At 39.7% G+C, this 22,063-nt stretch overlaps 2 protein-coding genes across 2 annotated transcripts; both read right to left on the bottom strand.

The window, feature by feature from the left end:
• Nucleotides 1-91: 91 nt before the first annotated feature.
• Nucleotides 92-5,808, bottom strand: LOC145454616 (carboxypeptidase B-like). The gene is made up of 9 exons (XM_080332610.1): nt 5,635-5,808; nt 5,442-5,517; nt 4,961-5,209; nt 3,686-3,892; nt 3,528-3,626; nt 2,236-2,329; nt 1,965-2,173; nt 1,812-1,896; nt 92-498 (listed from the first exon to the last, which is right to left on the bottom strand). The coding sequence occupies exons 1-9, from the start codon at nt 5,724-5,726 to the stop codon at nt 305-307; spliced, it is 1,305 nt and encodes a 434-aa protein (XP_080188736.1). The 5' UTR covers nt 5,727-5,808; the 3' UTR covers nt 92-304.
• Nucleotides 5,809-10,134: 4,326 nt separating this feature from the next.
• Nucleotides 10,135-20,228, bottom strand: LOC145453598 (carboxypeptidase A1-like). Its single transcript, XM_080331564.1, has 10 exons — nt 20,016-20,228; nt 18,252-18,341; nt 17,434-17,509; nt 13,603-13,854; nt 13,321-13,530; nt 13,076-13,174; nt 12,448-12,538; nt 11,100-11,305; nt 10,834-10,918; nt 10,135-10,541 (listed from the first exon to the last, which is right to left on the bottom strand). Exons 1-10 carry the CDS (start codon nt 20,168-20,170, stop codon nt 10,321-10,323), a joined length of 1,485 nt encoding a protein of 494 aa, XP_080187690.1. The 5' UTR covers nt 20,171-20,228; the 3' UTR covers nt 10,135-10,320.
• Nucleotides 20,229-22,063: the final 1,835 nt, after the last annotated feature.

The raw sequence follows: 22,063 nt of genomic DNA, 5'->3' as shown, positions 1-22,063 counted from the left end.
GTTACTGTGCCTATATCGTTACCAGGTAATGAAGATATATCTTGTAGTGGGAATATTCTTCTTGCGATGTACACGTGCTATTCACACCAGGTATATGATACAATTTTATCAATTGTCTGCATAATTGCAAAGTGTACTCGCAGACAATTGGTTGTGTGTGGATGGCCGGTCAGCCCACCACTAATATAATATATAAATCGGTCGGAGGCGTTGGTTTTAAATCTCGAGTAGAATTCTGCATAAAAAACAGTAATGAACTGTCCACAGTCATGAATATACATATTATTTAATTTGCTTTTCTCAGTTATCCCGAGAAGTTTTGCAGTACATAATCCTTTAACGCTCGAATTCCTTCCAAGTATTCTTGCCCATTCGGAATTATCTGATCTGGAGGGAGAAGATGACCGTATTCCCCAGTATCTCGTAACTCGTATGCGTGACTCTGAACGATTTTGGCCACCTCATACGTCCAGTCCGTAGTGGATCCAGATGCGGGGTCTGTGAAAGGTTGATTATCGTCATATATCCATTATATCATATTCATTATAATTAAAATTATTATTCATTGATTCATCATTCAATTTCCAGTTCTCTTTGGTTTTGTAATTATTCAGTATAGTATATGTATTGATAACTACGTTGTTGTATCGCGTCCGACTAGAACCTGTGCGTACAGCCCATGTTGTAGCAAACACAGGAGATACAATGATTTAAATTCCGACGAGATTGGAATTCAGAGACACACAACAGATTGGATAGAGATATGTTGCTTATAGCCATAGTTTTGAAGAGACCCTTTGGAGGTACCAAATTTCAACGAACAATTGAATAGTATATTAATATTGAAATATATACCCGAATATATTCGGCTGACACGCGCCAGGGGTGCAGGGTGCTTGCCACTGATGCTGTAGTCTGGTCCAAGGTGTGGGGTCTGAACAAAGGCTACTCCAAACCGTTTCGGCACCCTCATATCGTTTTTCATTATATCGCAATCTTATGGTGTTTTGATTTGATGAAAGTTTGATACATGATGATTTAATCGCCAGTAACTACAGTAAAGTATTGAAAAGTGCTGTGTTTATCGATAGTGGTATCACATTATATCGCGTCCTCGGCATAAAAATCAATCTAATTATCGAGAGGAACAGATGACTTATGACTCAATGTATTATTTTCAGATGATACACGAACTCCTTCTATTGGCACAACCTGGATTGGTTGATTTTGATGAAAGTAGAATCCAAGGCACAAAACGGAAGAACGAACGAACTCTCCCGACGACAAGAAATCTGTCGTTTAGAGAAAATATTTTTCTCACAAATAGAATAATCCGATACATGGTTCCCAATGGCAGAGTTCATGACCGATGTCTGTTCCGATTCCAGATTAAGGGGATGGATCAAGGACGACATTTTCTCCGAGAGCGATGCGTGTGTCAGTCAAAAACAATCGGGTTTATTTCAATATCAATATATCATTCAATTGGGTACTACGATAACTAAGTTATCGGAGGTCCCGATTCAATATCTATAGTAGTATATGCAGTCGAAGTGAAAGTGTGAATCAGAGTCCAATAGGAAAGGTTAGGGACGTACGATTCGGAGTCGCTATAATTTAAAACTGACCAATTAGCATTGAGAGTGGTATTTCTAGTACTATGATTCTCCCAGATGAAGTTGCATACAAATCCGTGTCCAAAAATGATAACAAATTATCAACTGAATCGGATACTTAAACAGGTCCAGCAAGTAGCATATATATTTAGAACTGTCGTGATGAATTGATGTCTAGATTGCACTGTGTCTTACAGATAGTGGTCGATCCACGCCCGTAGACATACTCTTTTCCGTGAACTGCTCGTATAGCATCGCTCATTAACTTTGCTGCTTCTTCCTATAAAATACGGTAGCAGAATAGCTGTAACTCAACTTGCTGACTGCGGATATCCAGCAGTTTCTTACCAGAGCTTCGTCATCTTCAGATATCTCGTTTTCTTTATAAATGTAAGGGTAGAGTATCAGTTGCGATGCCGAGTGGGTAGTAATATACGCATCGAAATATCCATCTCCGAAACTCTGGACGTAATTTGCGAGATTCCTGACCTCGGATTCGGATGCCGCGGTAGGTCCGTGATAGATCGACGAACACGGGTCTGGCGATGAGCCCGGGACTAAATTAGTTTGAACATGGTAGACGCACGCTGATGATTCATTAGTTTCATGTATGTGTTACCAATAGACCAAAACGCATCCCAGTTGCGATTCCCATCAGTTCCGACGCATTCTGCTGAAGGTCCATTACTTTTTGTCTTCCTCCACAAGCGATCCTGAGGTATTGATCCGATTTTGTTAGCTTCCCGATCGTTAGCTGTATGTTCTAAGACAGTGGTTCTCAACCTTTTTGCCTTCGCGGACCCTTTTTGGCCCGACAAGACCCCATCGGAACCCCATGTCGTTTTGTTCAATTTCAGCTCAATTTTCCTACAACCGTCATCCTCTTGTACACAATATCATTGTAGGGTATATGGTGGCGCTATAGTAACAAACTGCAAGATTGCACATTTGTTGGAAATATCATTATACTATGCCTAACTTGTAAAGACTTTTATTGTGTCTCGGCGAATTCACTTATATGGTTTTTGCAACTGCATGTCAGAGATAAGTCTTGAAACTCCTGGTTGTGTCTTGGAAATCCGACAATTCCATTTAATATGAACGAGAGCCGAAAATCGACTTTAGGTGGAGGAGAATGGAATAATACCGCGTAAAACTTTCGGCAACACATTTGTATTTGATCGTGTTATGAGGCACCAAAATTGAGAAATATATTTTCTATGAACTAGTCACGTCCAACTTAGTCCTTCCTATCAAGCAGATGATTTCGAAGTTTTTCTGTAGGTTACTGATTATATCTTTCACTGCAACACCCTCTTTCCGACACATTAGTAAACTAGTTCAGGAATTCTTTTTCAGACGACTGTAAAAGTTCATTAATTTCTTTCAACTGACAGCTTCAAATCCAAGAAGTAATGCAAAGTTTGTGAAGTTACCCTGATTAACCTTTCCACCGAAATTTATATATTTTGTACAACTCTATTCCTTGACTAAATGAAGGAGGAGATGGCTATGGAGATGCCGAAGAGCCGTGTTATAGGTTATCAGTTATCACTACGCACCTCAACGCTAACCTGGGGGGCTGAGCTACTGGCGCAGAAGCTGCGGATACCAGTTTTGCGTTCAATTCTTTGGTCTGATCGCCCCTGGGATCATTAGTTAATATAGCTTAAAGGCGATTCAGATGGGTTTTGCACCATATGATATTTTATCACAAGCTGCCATTCTGCTGGTGTTGGCCCTGGCGTTTCAACTGTTTCAAAGCGAATCCGCTTAATGTGATCTGCGGCCTAGACTACAAAAATCGAAAATTAAGTAATTAATCATGTTGTAGATTTAGTGGTTTCAAGGACCCCTTAAAATGCTTCGTGACCCCCGGTTGAGAACCACCGTTCTAGGCCGCCTTCTTACCCCTGTCCACGTCTCCTCATATCCGTCTACATTGAGCATGGGTATGAAATACCAATCCACATCCTCCATCATGTGTGAGTACTTGGGATTTGTCAGCATCTTGGCACAAATTTGGGTAATACTGGCAGAAATAAGGACAGGTCACATGCACTGCCAACCTCTTTGAACATAAATAACACCGATGCAGTCGTAATCCATTCCCTACAATGGATGAGAGCATCCAAGAATATCCTGGGTCTTGCCTGCGTCGACTCCCGTTCGAATATCAAAGCATATATGGGTCTGCCTTCATACGTGACTCCAATTTGGTGCTTCGCAGTTGTTTCGTTGAATTCCTGCGCCACCATATCCATCCACTCATATACCTGTGTTACGATAGCGATATAGTTACGATGTAAGTTTACAGTTTACCCAGCATCTGAGAGCTGTCATCCCATTTGGTCGACAGGAGAATCGCTCCCCATATATAGTAATCGTCATTTAGGCACTTATGCTAATGATAAATAATGCGCCGATTCACGTTGTCCTCCTGTCGAACTTAAATACAGCTATATTATATATATTATAACTAAAATTCAATAATATGGTCTTAAACGAAATCTACTGTCGCACTAATTATAAAAACATAAATTATAATTTGGTCAGACATCACGCCAATGCCGCTCATTTTAGAAGCGAAAGAGTCCCTTAAGACTCTGCTTTTACAATAACAGCGAAATCTATTGACGCGTGCATTTGGCGACATTAATTTTGAAGCGTAAAATTGATCTGGCGAACATGATGTTGAAAAAAAAAGATTTCACGGGCAGAAACCCAGATAACCAAGTGATGCGCGAACAACTCAGATCTGGGTGGAAAAACCCAGGAGTGGCATGTCTGGGTCAGAGCACTAAAACCCTTCGAAATTGACTTCAATGTCGGGAATCGGTATTGTTCCGAACAATCGGAGGGCGCAAGATGATGACTTCTATCATTCTATCAACGATGCTACGACAAGATGCTCAATGACGTCACAATCACTCCATGCGGGGCGCTCCGATTGTTCATAGCAATGCCGATTTCCCATTTTAAGGGCAGGTTTTGGGGGGTTGCAGTGTCCTGACCAGGTTATAATTATAGTTTGGGATAGGTTTTCATAAATATTGAGCTCGATTCGCAAGCTATGTGATTACCACATCTGTTTACGAAGAGACCAGAAATTTCTAGGAGGGTATCCGGTTCCCAACCGTACAGTCACGTGTTTCGCATCTATCTGTAGGGCATTCTTTTTTTTACCGATTCGTTGTAGCGATTAGAAGTTGTTTTCAAATTTAATCTTACGACGCGGTGGATGATTGTTCGCAACAATTGAAAGGAACAAGTAGAATGCACATTTAAGCAGATAGAGGGCTAAAACAACATTATACCTGCCTAATCATGTGGTGTGTATTTACCTCAGATGGAGGGTGATAAATGCTGTAATCAAACGTTGACACGCTGCGCTGTGTGGACCTTGAGGCTTTTCTATGGTTAGTAATAGCCGCCATCTGCTCGGTAATCAACGCCTGAACATCACTCAAGTCAATTTCATAATCCTCCAGGCCGATGTCTCTCAAATTAGTATCCAGCAGGTTTCGTTGATCTGGACGGACCATGAACGTTGCGGGGCTTCCTGCAGTAGTTGGTTCTCTCCAGAAATCCAACTGTGAAAAGTCGAAGAGAATGATTTTAGTAGGCCCATATAACTATACCCCTTTGATTGCAGACTTTTCAAACACGAGATTCAAATTTTCAGTCGTTGCTAATAGTTGCTAATTGCCAGACATGTTTAAATGTTGATGTAATGCTGTCATAACATTTAATACATAAGCTCAGTAGACCATTAATATGAAGCATAGTTGGCCATTTATACGCAACATGTAAAAATAATATAACCTGCGCCACTTGGCCGATATTCACCAATTTCTTTAGTTGGTCGATAGATGAAGGAACTACCCTCCATACTTGATACCTGGAATATACCGTCAGTTAAGACGAGACCACGACATACGGTACATGACAGTGCATCTTTTATAAACATTTGCATAGATCTCGTGGTAAATTACTCAAACCAATGGTAGACACTCACCCTGCATACGAATCGATTCTTCTAATACCATTCGCGATGCCGACAGCAATACTCATGCAAGTTAGCAACAAATTGATCCAATTGCTCTTCATAATGAACGATTTTCAGTACTAGACTAACTCGGGTTATAGGACAGGACCTTTTCCGTCACCTTACCGACTCAAATGTTAAACGCCACTGAGGTGTAGCTAGAGTTACATTAAATATTTATTCAATGTTATGCAGTGTCGGGATTTTGTAATGAATGTCCCTTTTCGTGGATTGAGCAAATATATGTCGCATGACTACAACGACTTTTACAATTAAGCATTATTATTATGGGAATTCTGTTTCCTTGCCGATATATTGAGATGTAAGAGTCATATCAATTAAAATATATCTGCGTATGTATTGCGAGAACCCTCTTTGAGTGGAACTCTTGCCCTCAACAGAAGAAGGCGCCCTTTTAGGAACATAATACTTATTATCCTACAGTCGCGATTCTAACACGATCAATGTGAGCCTTAGGTCACCAAGCAGTATCACAAGTCACGCTTGTGTAGGTGTCATCTGCATTGCAGTCTGCACACTATCGCTTGTATACCGTAATGTGTTCTGGTCATTAGTGCTGGGCAAAATTGATTATTATCTGAGTTATTCGATTCGGGTCGTGTTTGGAGCTTCAGATTGAGTAGGCTATTTTAGTGCCACTTACGAAGTTAACGCATTGGAGAATCCCAGTTGCAATTAGGAACATAATACTTATTTACCTACAGTCGCGATTCTAACACGATCAATGTGAGCCTTAGGTCACCGAGCAGTATCACAAGTCACGCTTGTGTAGGTGTCATCTGCATTGCAGTCTGCACACTATCGCTTGTATACCGTAATGTGTTCTGGTCATTAGTGCTGGGCAAAATTGATTATTATCTGAGTTATTCGATTCGGGTCGCGTTTGGAGCTTCAGATTGAGTAGGCTATTTTAGTGCCACTTACGAAGTTAACGCATTGGAGAATCCCAGTTGCAATTATCTATAGAAATTAATTAAATTTTGCTCACAGTAATATGTCATTGCGATTTGATACAATGTTGCAAGTCGGTCCATACTGCACATAAATATGTCCTGTAGGGAACAGTAGGGGTGTTCGAAAATGATTTTTTTTTATCTCAAATTGTACTGGCTACTTGATAAAATTGTTAGGTTACCTTATTTAGGCCTACACACCAAATTTGGTTCAATTCCAGCCTGTAGCCGCATTGCTACAGGAGAAGAAAGTTTCTATTTATTATATAAAAATAAATTCTAAAAACATTCAAAATTTTCTGTTCACCCCATGAAAGTGTTAGGTTGCCTACAGAAACGATGTTCACCAAATTTAGTCCAATTCCAACCAGTAGAAGCGGTGTTATTGCCGTCGAAAAATTTGGATTATCCATAAAATAGTATTTACGGTGACCAAGTCTTTAATCATTTATTATAAGTGTGCCCACCGCAAATACTATTTTACTCAAATCCAAACGATGCTATTGCATTGGACACTTTCCTGACGTGGTAGTTGTTTCCAGTGAGCGCTTGTGCTGTTGTATTATGTTCAATATGATATATATTTGAGTAGTCAAGTGTACAACACATGCGTGGATTTTGAGGTAACATTCTGGAATAATATGACTGGTTCGGCCCGCGAGCCAATTGAAGGTCCGAATCCGGCCCGCGACGCAACTTGAGTTTGACATGCCTACGGACGACTGGCACCTAGTATACAGCCGACTGGAACCCTCGAAATCGTCGTCGGTTCGGCAGTTATAGCAAGTAGATATAGATCATTGGTACGGACTGGGTTTTCTGATGATGATGACCGCCGACCGTAGAAATGCTGCGTAACAATCTAATCCTTGTTAAAGATATTTTTGATCTGTTTATGACAGTGGTCGAAAGGCCTTTTCGTCAAAGGAGCCATATTTACCCTAAATTTTCAATTATCAATGCCAATCCACTGTTACCTAATAATTAAAGATGGATAAAAAACAGCAACAAAAACATGTTTAAGCAAGGGCGTTGTTTTGAATACGTTTTTTAAAATTGATTTTTACTTTAAATGCAACCTTATAGCCCAGTCCGTCGTAGTTCCAGATTCGGGGTCTGTGAAACGGTTGATTATCACTAGAGCGTTTTTTACTCAAAATTTTGTCAAAATTGTTGCGTTAGGTCAGAAACTATCAAAATCATTTACAAAGCCACATTGATTTGCAACCTGCATTTCGTTTGTAACTTAGATGTTTGCACTGTCATTAAACTTATCATTTGACATTTTGCAGCATAGTTGTACACTTTATAGGCCTGCCGTTGTAGCAGTGTTGGGATCAAGTCACTACCTTCGAGTCACGAGTCATTTCGAGTCATTGCACATTTTGACTCGAGTCAAGTCAAGTCAATTGATTTTCGAAGGTGACTCGAGTCAAGTCAAGTCACTCGATTTTCGGAGGTGACTCGAGTCAAGTCAAGTCAAGTCACGAGTCAAGTCACAATTCAAGTCAAGTCATCATCATCTGTATTTGATAAGATGCAATACGTTACCCATTTACACATATTGATATGATACAATTCGATTCTGCGCCAATGGTTGAGGAGTATATAAATTATATCTATTAAAATTTCCAGGGATATCTAGATATCCCTGTAAAATTTCAATAAAACAAGAGGTTTGGTTAAGGTAAGAACATAGAATAGAAATGGATATTTTGTTAATAAATGACTTTACTACTATAGCTTACGACAACGTAAGCTGTAAGCTTCGATCACTTCGTTTGTGGTCATTTATTTGTGAGAGAGCAATGAAGGCTCAGTAAAATGTACTGGTTGCTGTCACGGGTTCCAGTAGCGCTTCGCGAACAATCCGAAGATATGCAAGATACAGTGATTTTTATCGACACCGATAACTTGATGACTTGAAATCGACTCGTGAATTTTGCTCCGAGTCACGAGTCAATCCACATTTTTGATACGTCGAGTCAAGTCAAGTCAAGTCATTTTAGCAAAGTGACTCGAGTCAAGTCAAGTCATACGAAAAAGGTGACTCGAGTCTGACTCGAGTCAAGTCATGACTCGAGTCATCCCAACACTGCGTTGTAGACGGTGCATTGTCTGCTCATTGTAAATGTGTGTGTCTTGTTCAGATGAAAATATAATCCGATGATTATTGATATTGATGGTGTTTCGCTCAAAGTACCGCAATATCCGAACTGAAGCAAGACTTCATGGGCATCGGTTCTTATATCAAGAAGCTCATGATCAAAAAGTGTGCTGTATACAACATTGTCAGTATGAAGCAACACGGTGTGTCACCAGCAGTGTACGCGCAACTTCAGTGTTGTCAGCCAACAACTGCTGCTGTTGAACGCTCTTCGTCCATTCTCGTGAAGCTACTTAGTAAGGACAGAATACTTTCTACCCGAGAATGTAGGAAAGTATCTTTCGTGTTAATGCAATCAATTTTAAGTATTTCTATCATAATGCGTGACTTAACTATATACTGGAATTCTTCATAGGTCCGGATTTTCCTAAAATAATTTTTTTCATGTGACAATTTGTCAGTTTTTAAGTCGAAAAAGTTTTTTCAGACCCAACTATTTCGTAAGGACAGACATTCCTAACCAGAAATGAAGCTAAGTAGTGCAATTCTAACATTATGTACGAAAAGACCTAATTACATACATGAAGGCAACATTTTGTCAAAATTAAGTGTTTTAAGGTCCAAAAATGTCAAAATTTTGATTTTTTAGGTCAAAATCTTCCGTTAATTAGGTAAAAAATCGTCCTAATTAACACAAATCCAATGATAGCACCATGCCATATTCATTATGCAAAGAGAATTTCTTTTGTTTTTGCAATCCTGAACTATTTGATATGTATTCGGGAATACGTGTAGTTTAACGTATCCTGCTGAAACTTGAAGTTATAGCGAAAAATTGGGAGTACGATTCTCTGAATAAACTACCGATGGGGCAGGAGTCAGAAGCAGTAGCACACACCCCATTCTTCCTTGTATATGAATATGATGTCAACAATCGTGGTTTTATGCGGAGTTAAATTACATGAGTCGTAGTCATATCAATAATAATATATCTGCACATGTAATTGCGAAAGGCATACAACCGCTATTCCAAAATGATTAATTTAGGCCGCAGGTGATCCCCAGGCAGTTTCAAAAGTCACGCTTGTATGTCTTATATGGCTCTCAGTCTCTGTCACGGTAATTTTCAATATCGCTGTATTATCTATCAAGATTTTGCACACCCTAAAACCCTTAAATAGTCTTACTACTAGAATTTCAGGCCGCTTAAATTGATCTGAATTGAGTATTCAAAGATTGTGTTCGGAAAATGGGTGCTCCTTGAGGCCTGCTGAGTCTTCTGTCATGGTGCTAGAGAAGTAGCTTGCCTTATGGTTAGGGCCTCCCCTATTTTACAATCACAGCCTCAGTTTACGATTCGTTGTTAATATCCTTCAGTAAAGCCATATATGACTTGTTCGATATCAGTCAATATATTTTGCTGACGTTGTCATAAATCAATCAAAATATAAATCATCAATACATTCCGCGCCGTACCATTTACAATATTCGTCGAGAATCACGTTATTGAAGATTCCGTAGGCACACAAGTTGATCTTGATTGGATAGAGTACGGTCGCATTGCCATTTCACTATTTAATTTTGGGGTGAGCTGCCAGATCCAGATGGAACGAAATTGGCAACGACGTATTGCTTCAAAGCTACTAGTCCTGCCAAGTACTCTTGTCCGTTTGGTATGATTTGTTCGGCTGGCAGTACGAATCCGTACGTGCCTGTGTCTCGCAACTCATACGTGTGACTCTGAACTACTTTTGCGACCTCGTACGTCCAATCAGTCGTGGTTCCGGAGCTTATGTCTGTGAAACGAGAAATGCCATCTTCGTATTTTGATGATTAATTTTTAGCATCTACATTCAATATGGTTTTGAGCTATTGCAACTGCAATGTATGTTGCTAATTGCAAGCCGGCTATGTGATGAAATCAGAACACCTTTAGCTTAATGAGGCCCGGAGGCTTGACGTATAACGTTGGTGCACGCTATAAGAATGGTAACTATTGGCCCATAGACCCTTCCCTATTTACAGCATCACTTGGCTCTTTATATATAGCTGATAGTGTAATTTGCGAAGACTGATCATTCGACTCACATATTGTAGTAGCGCCCGGGCCGTAGACGTATCTTTTACCGTGAACTTCGAAAATCGCGTCACTCATCAACTTTCCAGTCGCGTTCTAAAGACAAATTACCATTCTATAAAGTAAATACTATGCGCAAGTCTGGATGAAACTGTTTGCGGTGAATTTACATGTCAGTTACTCATTCTCTAACGAGCTCACACTCACATACGCCAAGCCGTCCATTTTGGCTGCGGATTTTCGTATCGGTGTGGAGTTGTGCACATATCCTACTTACCAGAGCCGCGTCGTCAGCTGACGGTTCAGCGGTATGATGATACGGGTATAGAATGAGCTGCGAGTACGAATGCGTTGAGATGAATGCATCGATTACTCCTTCGCCGATACCCATTGCATAGGCAGCTAGATGCCGAACCTCTGACTCGGAAAAGGGACTTGGTCCGTGGTAGGTATAGGAGCATGGGTTGGGAGAGGCTCCAGGCACTGGAATATAAAAGATACAATGACACTTCAACGCATGGAAATATTTAAATGGAACGCCAATTTAGACAACTAGCTGACGCCTCCATGTTGTATAAAGTTCAGAAACAATAGCATATGCATAAGCGGTTCCCAAACTTTGGTAGCTGCGCGGGGCTTCCCAAGTGATACGTGAGTAACTTCAGCGGACCTATAATTTCTGTATTGAAGTTAAAATATGTAGATTAAGATTTCTAATAAGCTTTGTATCCAAGTAGCCCTACAGACCGACAAAAACTAGATTGTATAAGCGACTCAGAGAAGCTTCCCGTTCTCAGTTACTGAGAATCTTCCATGCGTTAATGACCCAATGCCACAAACAAACTAGTATGTTCGACGGCTCGCGGCTCAATTACGGTCCGTGATTGCAAATAATCAGACGTGCAATCGCTGGGCAAGCTGGAAGAGCTTGCTCCCAAAGCTCCCAAAAGCTCATAAAGTTTGTTCTATGTTCTATGTTCTATGAACAAACCTATCAAATACAAAAAATTTCCCGCACTTGGTGCGATTTGCTGTCTCGGGGATTAGCAATTCAAGTCTTTCCTCAATTTCGAAAGATTCATTTCATAATCAAGTCGTTTCGTCACTTCCTATCTCTTCATTGTATCGCATTTTTGTGATCTATTTACCAGATAAAAATTGCTAATAAACCAAACTACAGTGTGAATTCGAAAGAATCTTGCCTTCAAGCTGAAACAGTGGGCTTCGGCACTTTCCCGCTAATAAGTATAGCCTATATAGTCCCCGTAGGTAATGCGATGTGGTACGTGAGCTCAGTAAATTGCTGTAAATGGTACGCGCATATACGAAAAGTTTGCGAAGCACTGGAATAACGGTATTGATAAGACAGTTCCGCAAATGTTGAGTCATCGTGCCCATAAATGACGAGGTCAAGGATAATGTCTACGCCTACGGTTCTAGTAATAAGACTGTCTTAGTAGCGTTTGTAGAGGACGTTGACCTTCAGTTACAACACTACTACTGATACTACTTCGTAAGAATTCGATGTATTATAAAATCAAGTAAAAATTCGATCTAGTCTAAGTCCCACCATCACCTAAAGCGTTAAAGCAATCTATATTTAAAATGGAGATTACTGTACTTACTGGACCAAAAGGCATCCCAATTTCGATTTCCATCAGTCCCTACACATACACTGCTTGGGCCGGTACTGCGCGTTTTTCTCCACAGTCTATCCTGAAACACCCGCAAATCTCCATTTATTGATCCTGACTCGAGTTAAGACTATACGCAGAGTTATATCAGGCAAAGATATTGCTTCGTCACACAGATATAGCTACGATATAGGATAGCGTAGCGATGGAGTTTGCTGCTACTGGAAGAGGACAGAATCAACCTTCACCGATATCAAATATGATATTATACTTCAACTTGGGATTAAAGAGGGTGATTTGATGAATTCAATTCTGCTATGAGGCCGCCATAGAGATCACGATTGTCGAATTATACCTTTGTCTAATAATAACAAACTGCTTTGGTAAAGACATTCGAAATATTTTGGGAACCGTAAATCGCCGAGCGCGTTTTACTCGAATGATTACTTTACATTTTACAATCCTATTCAACATCGACTTCTTTCTACTTTATCATGTTTTATTCTATGATATAGCTGGGCTTTTTCTGAAAATAGTACCAATTCAATATATAGCCTGTCGAATAATTTGAACATAGTTTAACTATCTCACTGTCGAATATGTATTTCAAAACGCATACCCCGTTCCATGTCTCCACGTATCCATCCACGTTGATCATGGGTACAAAATACCAATCTACGTCTTCCATCATGTGAGCGTACGCTGGATTGCGAAGCATCTATAATAAAAATATACCGGTGCATGAGATTTCCGGGACACTAATAATAATCATCGGCTATTTGGTATCGTATAGTCTTCACGTGTTGAATGTCAGTCAGCTTACATAGCGTTTATCGTGATTTATTGCGAGCAGCTACCCCTTACTTCTTTGAATATGAATAGCAGAGAAGCTGTCGTAATCCACTCTCGGCAGTGAATCAAGGCGTCTACGAAGATGATTGGTCGAGGGTTTATTGACGCCCGTTTCTTAAATTCCAACGCGTAGAGCGGCCTTCCTTCGTAGGTAATGCCGAATTGAACTTTATCCGCCATCTCGGGATGCTCATCTACGACCATATCCATCCACTCATACACCTGCTCGACGATGATATTACGAAGGAGAGTATGTCATATCTAAGAATCAATGCCAGTTTAACACATCCATACCTCTTCCGCAGGATGATAAACGCTGTAGTCGAAATTCGCTACGCTTCTGCCAGCAGATCTCATAACTTTGTTTTTAGAATACTTGGTCGTTTTCATTTCCTCGTCGATGAGATTTTGGACGTTTGGTATGAAGACTGTGTAGTCTGTTATACCGTATGACTCCAAGCTTTGTCGGACTTTATCTATTTGATCTGGTGCTACTAGGAAATCGATAGGCCTCCCGATTGCGACTGGGTCTTTCCAAAAGTCCAGCTGTTGAAATGCCATAGTTTATGTAGTATGAATTATACGGCTGCGAAAAATCGAGTGATTCGAATCTAGCAGAGCAGTAACGTAAATAGCATACACGCTTCCGCAAGACAATATAGCGCGACCCGTTTGGTTACAGTACGCTAATCGGTATATGGATTTGTAACATGCTCATGAGCTTGGTAGAATTGCGGAACGTGCTGCTTTGCAAATTATACGATGTATGTATGTATTGTATACAATGCGTATAAAATACGTATAAATTGATAAACAATAATATATACTAGTTTCTGACGATTACCCCTGGCGAACGTCCGCCGTATGTATTTGGGTTCATTTCAGTGTGAGTATTAGATCAAATTACATTGGAGTTAGTAATAATGCTTTGGCTGAATCGCTGTACTTCGCAGAAATGTCATTTCCACCAACATACGAGACTTAGTGATACAACCAATTGAGATTTGAAGGATCCATGTTGGGATAAAAAGCAAAGCAACTATAATTCTCGTTTTAATGTAAGGCTTTATGGAAAATAGTATCTCACTACCCGACTCGTATCCTTGTGGTTAATACTAGATTAGGATTTGACTGATCGCATCATTGTGCCCAGCCTTAATGAAAACTTAAAGCCTTCGAATGCGTGTCATGGAAATATCATATATCTCAGAGTATATAGTTACCAAAACTCGGTTAGGTTCGCAATTGATACCGATTGAAATCATTCGTGAAAAAAATTAGTCGCTGCATATGCGACAGTACACGTCGCTATTTACAGATTGAAACAGCGGCTTCCGTGTTCGTTATACAAACCAGCGTTGTTTGCAGTTCACCGTTGCTTTAACCATATAAACCAGGGGTGTCAAAGGTGGCGAGATAGCGCAGTTGCATAATCCACAGTTACAACACCAATGGGCTGCGGGTTCGAGTCCGACCGATGTTGACTCCAAAATTCCTACCTAAGGGTAGGAGATTTATCTAGGCTCCTCCTCGCCGTCTTATCCGCGTAAGCGGTGTCTTACAAAAAGCCTCAAAGTAGGTCGTGCAACAAGTCGGTAGCAACGGAATAAATACGAAGGCCTGGTGTAAATGACCAGACCATAGTATAGGGTTACCATATTTTTGTGGCTCAAATTCCGAAAACTCTTTAGCGCCCACTAGTGGGTTTTGTAATGAGGTATAAACACATTGCCAGTTAATATGGTGTCACACTAGCAAAGCTTCGCTTATCGACTGTATACAGGAGTGGATCAGTGGAGCATATGTTCGGAATTGGGCCATCACTAATATGCGCTCTGGTGATTGCTTGGTTCTGCAACAGATTTCTTCACGGGCCGGATGATATCGTCTGGTGTACCTTATCTGGTTCGCCGGTCATGTGTTGCACAGTCCTGCTCCCAGCTATACTTTTTGGATGGTGCGGTTATCTGGTTTGTGTTGTAACCAGGTCCTGAACAATATTTTCTCAGTCCCCTTCCGCCCAAAAAAAGCACTATTGGTCTTTGACCCACCATAGGGTAATCGATGCAACTTCTTGGGAGGGGGGGGGGGGGGCTTACTATATCCATCTGGTTGGTAAATTTTGTGAATGAATTCTGTCAATAACATTGGTTCTTGCATATACTCCTATAAAATGCACCAGCAGGTTCCACACCCGGTGGTTTTCAAATTTATATGGTCGCGACCCCATCTCCAATTTGAAAATGTTCCGTGATCCATCTCAAGAATTGTTACGCTGATTTTTGATTACTAAAAAGGGTTAACTTGCCCAGACTTACTCACGGCCTATTTTGCAAGCTGATAACGTCCATTATCTTTGCGATCCCCAGAATAAAGGCAAACGGCCCCCAGGTTTAGAACAACTGTCTTAGACTAAAGCATCCAAACGGGCTTAATCAACTCTAGGTATATCTATATACCCGTTGCCGTATCATATAATTGCGATTACAATTCCACTTATTTCAGTATATGATGGCTATTTTTATTTATATTTAGCAAGGACGGCGCGCGGTCCCCATAGTAATAACAATATAAGTTGAACTATATCGCGCCTAGCGCGACGAAAAATTTCGAATAGCATAAATCTGCTTAAAAATACTATTGTTTATGTAGATTTACGAGTACTTTATTATCAAACATTTCAATGTATGAATACGAACGTTAGGTGTTTATTATAACAACACCGTTGTTGTTTCGACGCGACACTCCGTTGTCAATGAGTGTCGATTTCGCAGGCGTCGAATCCTGTCTGCTGCACCAAAATAATCTGCTACCGTGGACTAGGCAAACCTTGCGTATCAGTCTTGTATTATATTTAATCCAACCAAATGACCCCAGTCGAAGAATAATGTGGACTTGAGATTCCGTTGTTAGAAATACAAAAATGCTAATGCAAGCGAGATTTGCCTAGTTCACGGTAGCAGATTTTAGTGCAGCAGACAGGATTCGACGCCTGCTAAATCGACACTCATTGACTACGGAGTGTCGCGTCGAAACAATTCGCAATAGTGCTTGCTCGTCCGTTGCTCGATGGAAAGGAGGATGATGCAACAGCAACGAGGAAAATATATAGACAAGTGAATAGTAAAGTAGAACAGTAATCAAATAATCAGGATTAAAATCAGACAATGATAAATGATTGGAAAAGCGAGATAGAAATAAAGGACAGTTTGATTGGAAACTGATTCCTATAAAAACATCAATAGAGAACAACAAATAACATGCGCAATCGCAAACAGTTGTTCGCAAATAATGGAATTGGCAAAATACGATTATTGACCGGTTGAATATAGTTACGAACCATTAAAACAGTGGCTAAAACGGCGATTGAAGTTGTCATATTTCAATATTCCCTTTATTTTGGTCGTAATCTGCCGTTAGCCATTCGTATGCGTCGTGAAGAATACAATATATATTTACCGTAAACGCGGAATTTGGGATTTGGTTCATCAGGCTATCGCGCCATCTGGATACTGATTTCTCTGGAGGCCGGGAACTTTTCAGTCAGAAATGATACAGCACTGCGATCATAGATAATTAGAATATATATTTTGTGTAACTCCTATTTATCAGTGAACCTGCACATAACGGTTTTGCGCTGGCGTTTTCGCTTCTGCATATACCCACTCTTTGGTATCTTTTTCCATAAAACTAGAAATTCATTGTGCAATTTTCGCCTGCTCGGAATTGACTGTCAAGGTCACCTAATCGTGAGTAGTGTGAAACTATAATACCATTGTCGGCTGGATATGTTGCTTGTGAACATTCTCGACATCTGCTGCCTTGGGCGATTGTTTGAAGCAAATAATTCCTACTAAAAATTCAAAATTTGTTAGGAATGTGCTAGATAACCCAAGCATTTTTCAATCTACTTATATTATAATGGCTTGGCGGGCCGTATGTTTGACATGCACCTTTGATGTAAATCCAGCACTGGAATGTTTTCATATTCAGGGACGATTTATTTTGCAGCATTTATATGATTCTTCAATGATTCTTATTGGCTTTTCTGCACCCGTCATATGGAAGAATTTTGTAATAACTAAACACTCTCGTGAATATAAAAAACACATACAATCGACTTACGTGATGGATTTCCCCGATCATTTTTGCCGCTCGCAGAACATATTCTGTTGGCGGATCTATTCTCCAGACTTGATGACTGAAATGTGGAAGAGGAAAATGTAGTCAATGATACTGCTCTCAAGTATAAGTATAGATAACACCATCAATTTGTATGCAATTACGAGTCGACGTAGCAATGCCCAAGACACGTCAAAACTACATCAAGTGGAAGTAGATAGAAAACGAAAGATTGCAAGATGCATCTTTTCGAGTACAGCAAAATGACTGAAGACATTAAAAATATAGTGGCAATCATCAAAAAGATATCCGTTTACCGAAATACGTGGGCAATTTCACTTGGTTTGCATAAGAATTCCCTCTATATATGTGACGCAAACCTATCCCAACACTACTGTCCACTTTTCAAAAACGAAACTTCCAATAAACAAGTGATTTTGGAACAGCCTAAACAACTGTTCAATTAGAAGTGGGAGGTGTCTGAAATCATCACCACTTTGGCAAAAAATAGGCAAAAACTACTTGGGTACTTCGACGAAGTAGAAGAACTTTTTTACTGACCAGCTGCGATGAAAGGACATATATAAAGCTCAAGCGATGGGTTACTTCATTGCTTCAATATATATGATGTATTGCTGTATACGTTATGCTGTTGCGCTTGATATCTGGTAGTTATGAAATTATGGTCTGTTCCAATTGAATGACGAAGCCAATAATATAAATCTAATCAGTGGATAGGGCTTCTACACTAGCCCTATACAAAATTTTCATCCCACTAGAATGGCATATGCTAAGTAATTGAATACATGCTATTATTTTACCCTTCATATTTGGCCTCTTTCTGAACAGAATGTCCAACAGCCAGGAAAGAAGTCACGATGAGCAGGAAAATAACTCTCTCCATTTTCAGCCTAATATTACGGAATCCAGAAGTAGAAAATATAGCGTCCTCGTTAGCTCAATTAGGAAATAACCTGATGCCGGTCTTACTATACAGATGGTTATTTATTGATTGCCTAAATTTAATTTTTCAATAAGATATATATCCATATTATAGGCTATACGCTATTGAAGTTGACTGCTCAATTGCACATCCGTTTTATATCCAGCGAACAATATTGCAGCTATCTCGAAACAGTTTGACATGCACACTATTTATTACATTCACGTTGACAATGGTCAGTGGTTTGAGGATTTAAAATAATCATGCTTGAGTTTTATGACGTAAACAGTCGTTAGAGCTTCATACCGCCCTGGAACATTTTATAACCTCGTTTTGATCATTTATAAAATATGTTGTCACAAATTGCAAACATTGACTTATCCCTTGTTACATAGTTTGAACAATCACAGAGCTTCTCGGTTCATGGATTAATGTAGTACGCCTATGGCTAATGGACGATGGGCATACATATAGTACGGATGGGAAAGCGCTCGCAGAATTCTTTTGGTAAATATTGACCGACCCCATCAGTTGCTAGAAGTTTCATACCACTTGCAATGCTTCTTGAGAATAAAATATTCAGTATTTGCGTTTGTCGGATCATCAAATATCCATCTTTTACCGACTTGAAATTCTTCGCCCAGTAAATGATTTACCACTTCAGTCTCATTATGTTGACAGTGGGTCACGATATTATTGATTCGCGGGTGTCCAGTATACAACGCTTTTATAGCAAGCTTCAGATCAGGGGTCGACAACTCAAAACGGGTATCGGGCCACTTTTCAAAATTCGTAGAGACTGCGGGCCGCATAACGACATTTTCGAGACACAAATATAGGCAACGCATTTTGACAACCACGTTTTGATAGCGCTATACGCCAGTACAACGCTGTGCTCTCTAACACGGGCGACGGGCATAGTTACCACAAAGGAAATAATATTGTGTTGAAGAAACACAAATACAAGAAAAATATGATGACTATAACTTTCATTCTATCTTGAACTATAAGCAGCGCACGATACATGACAACACTCTTCGGAAACTAAAGCAGGGGTGGCCAACCATTTTGCCATTCACGGCCGCATTCCTGTGCATAGTCGTGATGAACTAACTGGTGGAAAAATATTCACATTAAACTGTCCATGTCCGTTGTCCATTGCCTGTAACTACGGTCAAATGTATTAACGCATATCGGCTTACTGTGATCACCGAAATCGTGAGTAGTCTAGTAATGTTATGAAAAGCCACATGTAATCGTGTTGTAGTCGCGCGTAGCGCAAAAATTTTTCATATTCGTATGAGTGAATGTCGTCAATAATTTTATTACAGTTTCACATTATTCATCCATGGCATGATATTACCATCATCGAAGCCGTATCAGCTAGTGAGGGATAGTGATGTTAGGCACGGGAGAATAGCTTACTTTGAACAACAACAATAATATGTTTGAAGTGTAACCAATTTCAGCACTTTAGTATGTTTTACCGTACGTTCTTTCGAACTTTCAAATAATTTCGCGGCCCGCGTGTTGGTGACCCCTGCTATAGATAAAGAAAATCAAGGAAAGATCGGGTGACGCACTAATACAGATGAAATATTGACACATGGTTATGTATACATTTCGTACTTTTCTCACTCACTTGCAATCTTTCGTTTTTCCGGTCCATGCAATTACCGATCGGAGATCATAGAACAGCCAACATCGAAACGTGTTCGCGACGTTAAAATTTACGCATGCAGGTTCACTTGATGGACATGAGCTATGATGGTCCTTTTTGCGTCGTAAAAGCATCATTTCGTATCATTTGGAATCCATTGCCACAACATATTTGTGAATTATCGTATTATAAATTTGAAACACTTACTTGATTGCCTCATAGGGTTGTGTTTAAAACAAAAATCGATTTAAATCGAACGTGTTTAAAATAAGGCCTTTGTTGGAAACAAGTTTTGATTGTGTTTTTTTTTCAAGCCATGGCGCCACGCATATTCAATTGTAACGTCATAGTGAATTGATATTCACGATTGAAAATATAGGGTAAATATAGCTCCTTTGACGAAATAGGCTTCCAACCCCTGTCATATACGGACCAAAAATATCTTTTACCAGGACTACATCGTCTTGCAGAATTTTTACGGTCGGCTGTCATCATCATCAGAACATTTATTTCGTACCAGTGATGTATATCTTTATACTATAGCTGTTTAACCGACTATTTCGAGGGCTCTAACCATCCCATATCGTGTACGTCGGCTATATCGTGTCGTAATCGCCGTCCGTAGGCTCATATAACGTGTTATTGGAAAGTATTTACACAATTAGGGCATAATCATACAACTTCAAAAAAACATTTTTTTAAAAGGCCCATGTATTAAACAAAGTGTTTTAAACAGCCATTTGTTTTAAATGCAACCCTAATTACGTCTCATCCTCATATCTAACGCCGTTGTCCTACATCGCCCGGACATTGCTTCATTCAATTGCTTCTATCATTTATTTGTTCTTTTGTTCTTCTGTTTTAACTAACATTCGTTATGGTCTGATCAGGTAGAGACATTGCACTTATTTGACACGGGTGCGATCAGACTATAGCTGACCTCCAGCATCGTAACGATTATCCGATATAGAACACTGTGAATGCGTAGTTTGTTGCCGTGTGTTTGTTCTGTGTTTTAGTTGAAAGAAAATAAAGATTTTCCAGGCTAGTTTTGAGGCCGCAATCCAATTTGAGATCGTTGTTTATTCCGGAAGAGCTGTCTCGTCTTACTTAATTTGCTTGACTGGTTCTCGCTCAATTATGTATTCAAGAATTAACTTGGATTCGTGTCGCTAATAATAATCGAATCTGTTGCATAGGTTACATATGATACATAACATATAGAGTTATTTATAAGTTACATTCTCGAGTTCATGGCTTGAAATCCTTGAGTATACTTCTAACCCGACAAGAAACTCTTCTCCATCAGGAATGATCTGATCGTCGGGAAGAAGAAATCCATACTGTCCAAGGTCACGAAGCTCAAACGTGTAGTTCATGTTAACGCCAGCTACGTCATATGCCTAGAGTTGCATTTGAAACAAAAATCAACTTAAAACAAACATGTTTGAAACAAGGCCCTAATTTAAAACATGTTTTTTATTGTTTTAAGCCATGACGTCACGAATATTCAATTGTGACGCCATATTGGATTGATATTGACAGTTGAAAATATAGGATAAATATCGCTCTTCTAAAGAAATATCTCTACTATTAATGTTGAACCGACTATTTTGAGGGTTCCGACCATCCCAAATCGATATACGTCGACTATATCGGGTGGTGATGGTCCGTAGACTCATACAACATGTTTTTTGGAAAGTATTTACACAATTATAGCATAATTTTACAACTTGAAAAAAAACACAATTTTTTTTAAAAGGCCTTGGTTTAAAACATGTTTAAACAAAGTGGATTGACATTGACAATTGAAAAAATAGAGTAAATATAGCTCCTTCGACGAAATATATGTATTATTGCTGTTGAACCGACTATTTTGAGTGTTCCAACCCAGGGTTGTAATGACTCGAGTCATGACTCGACTCGAGTCCGACTCGAGTCACGTTTTTCAGATGACTCGACTTGACTCGAGTCATTTTCTGAAAATACGGAGATGACTCGACTCGACTCGAGTCAATTTGTGTATTGAC

This window comes from Botryllus schlosseri, chromosome 13, assembly GCF_051294905.1.
Source record: "Botryllus schlosseri isolate E-star chromosome 13, Bs_hap1, whole genome shotgun sequence".
Lineage (NCBI taxonomy): Eukaryota > Metazoa > Chordata > Ascidiacea > Stolidobranchia > Styelidae > Botryllus > Botryllus schlosseri.
The sequence above is the reverse complement of the archived record's forward strand: the minus strand, read 5'-3'. Positions and strand labels throughout refer to the sequence as shown.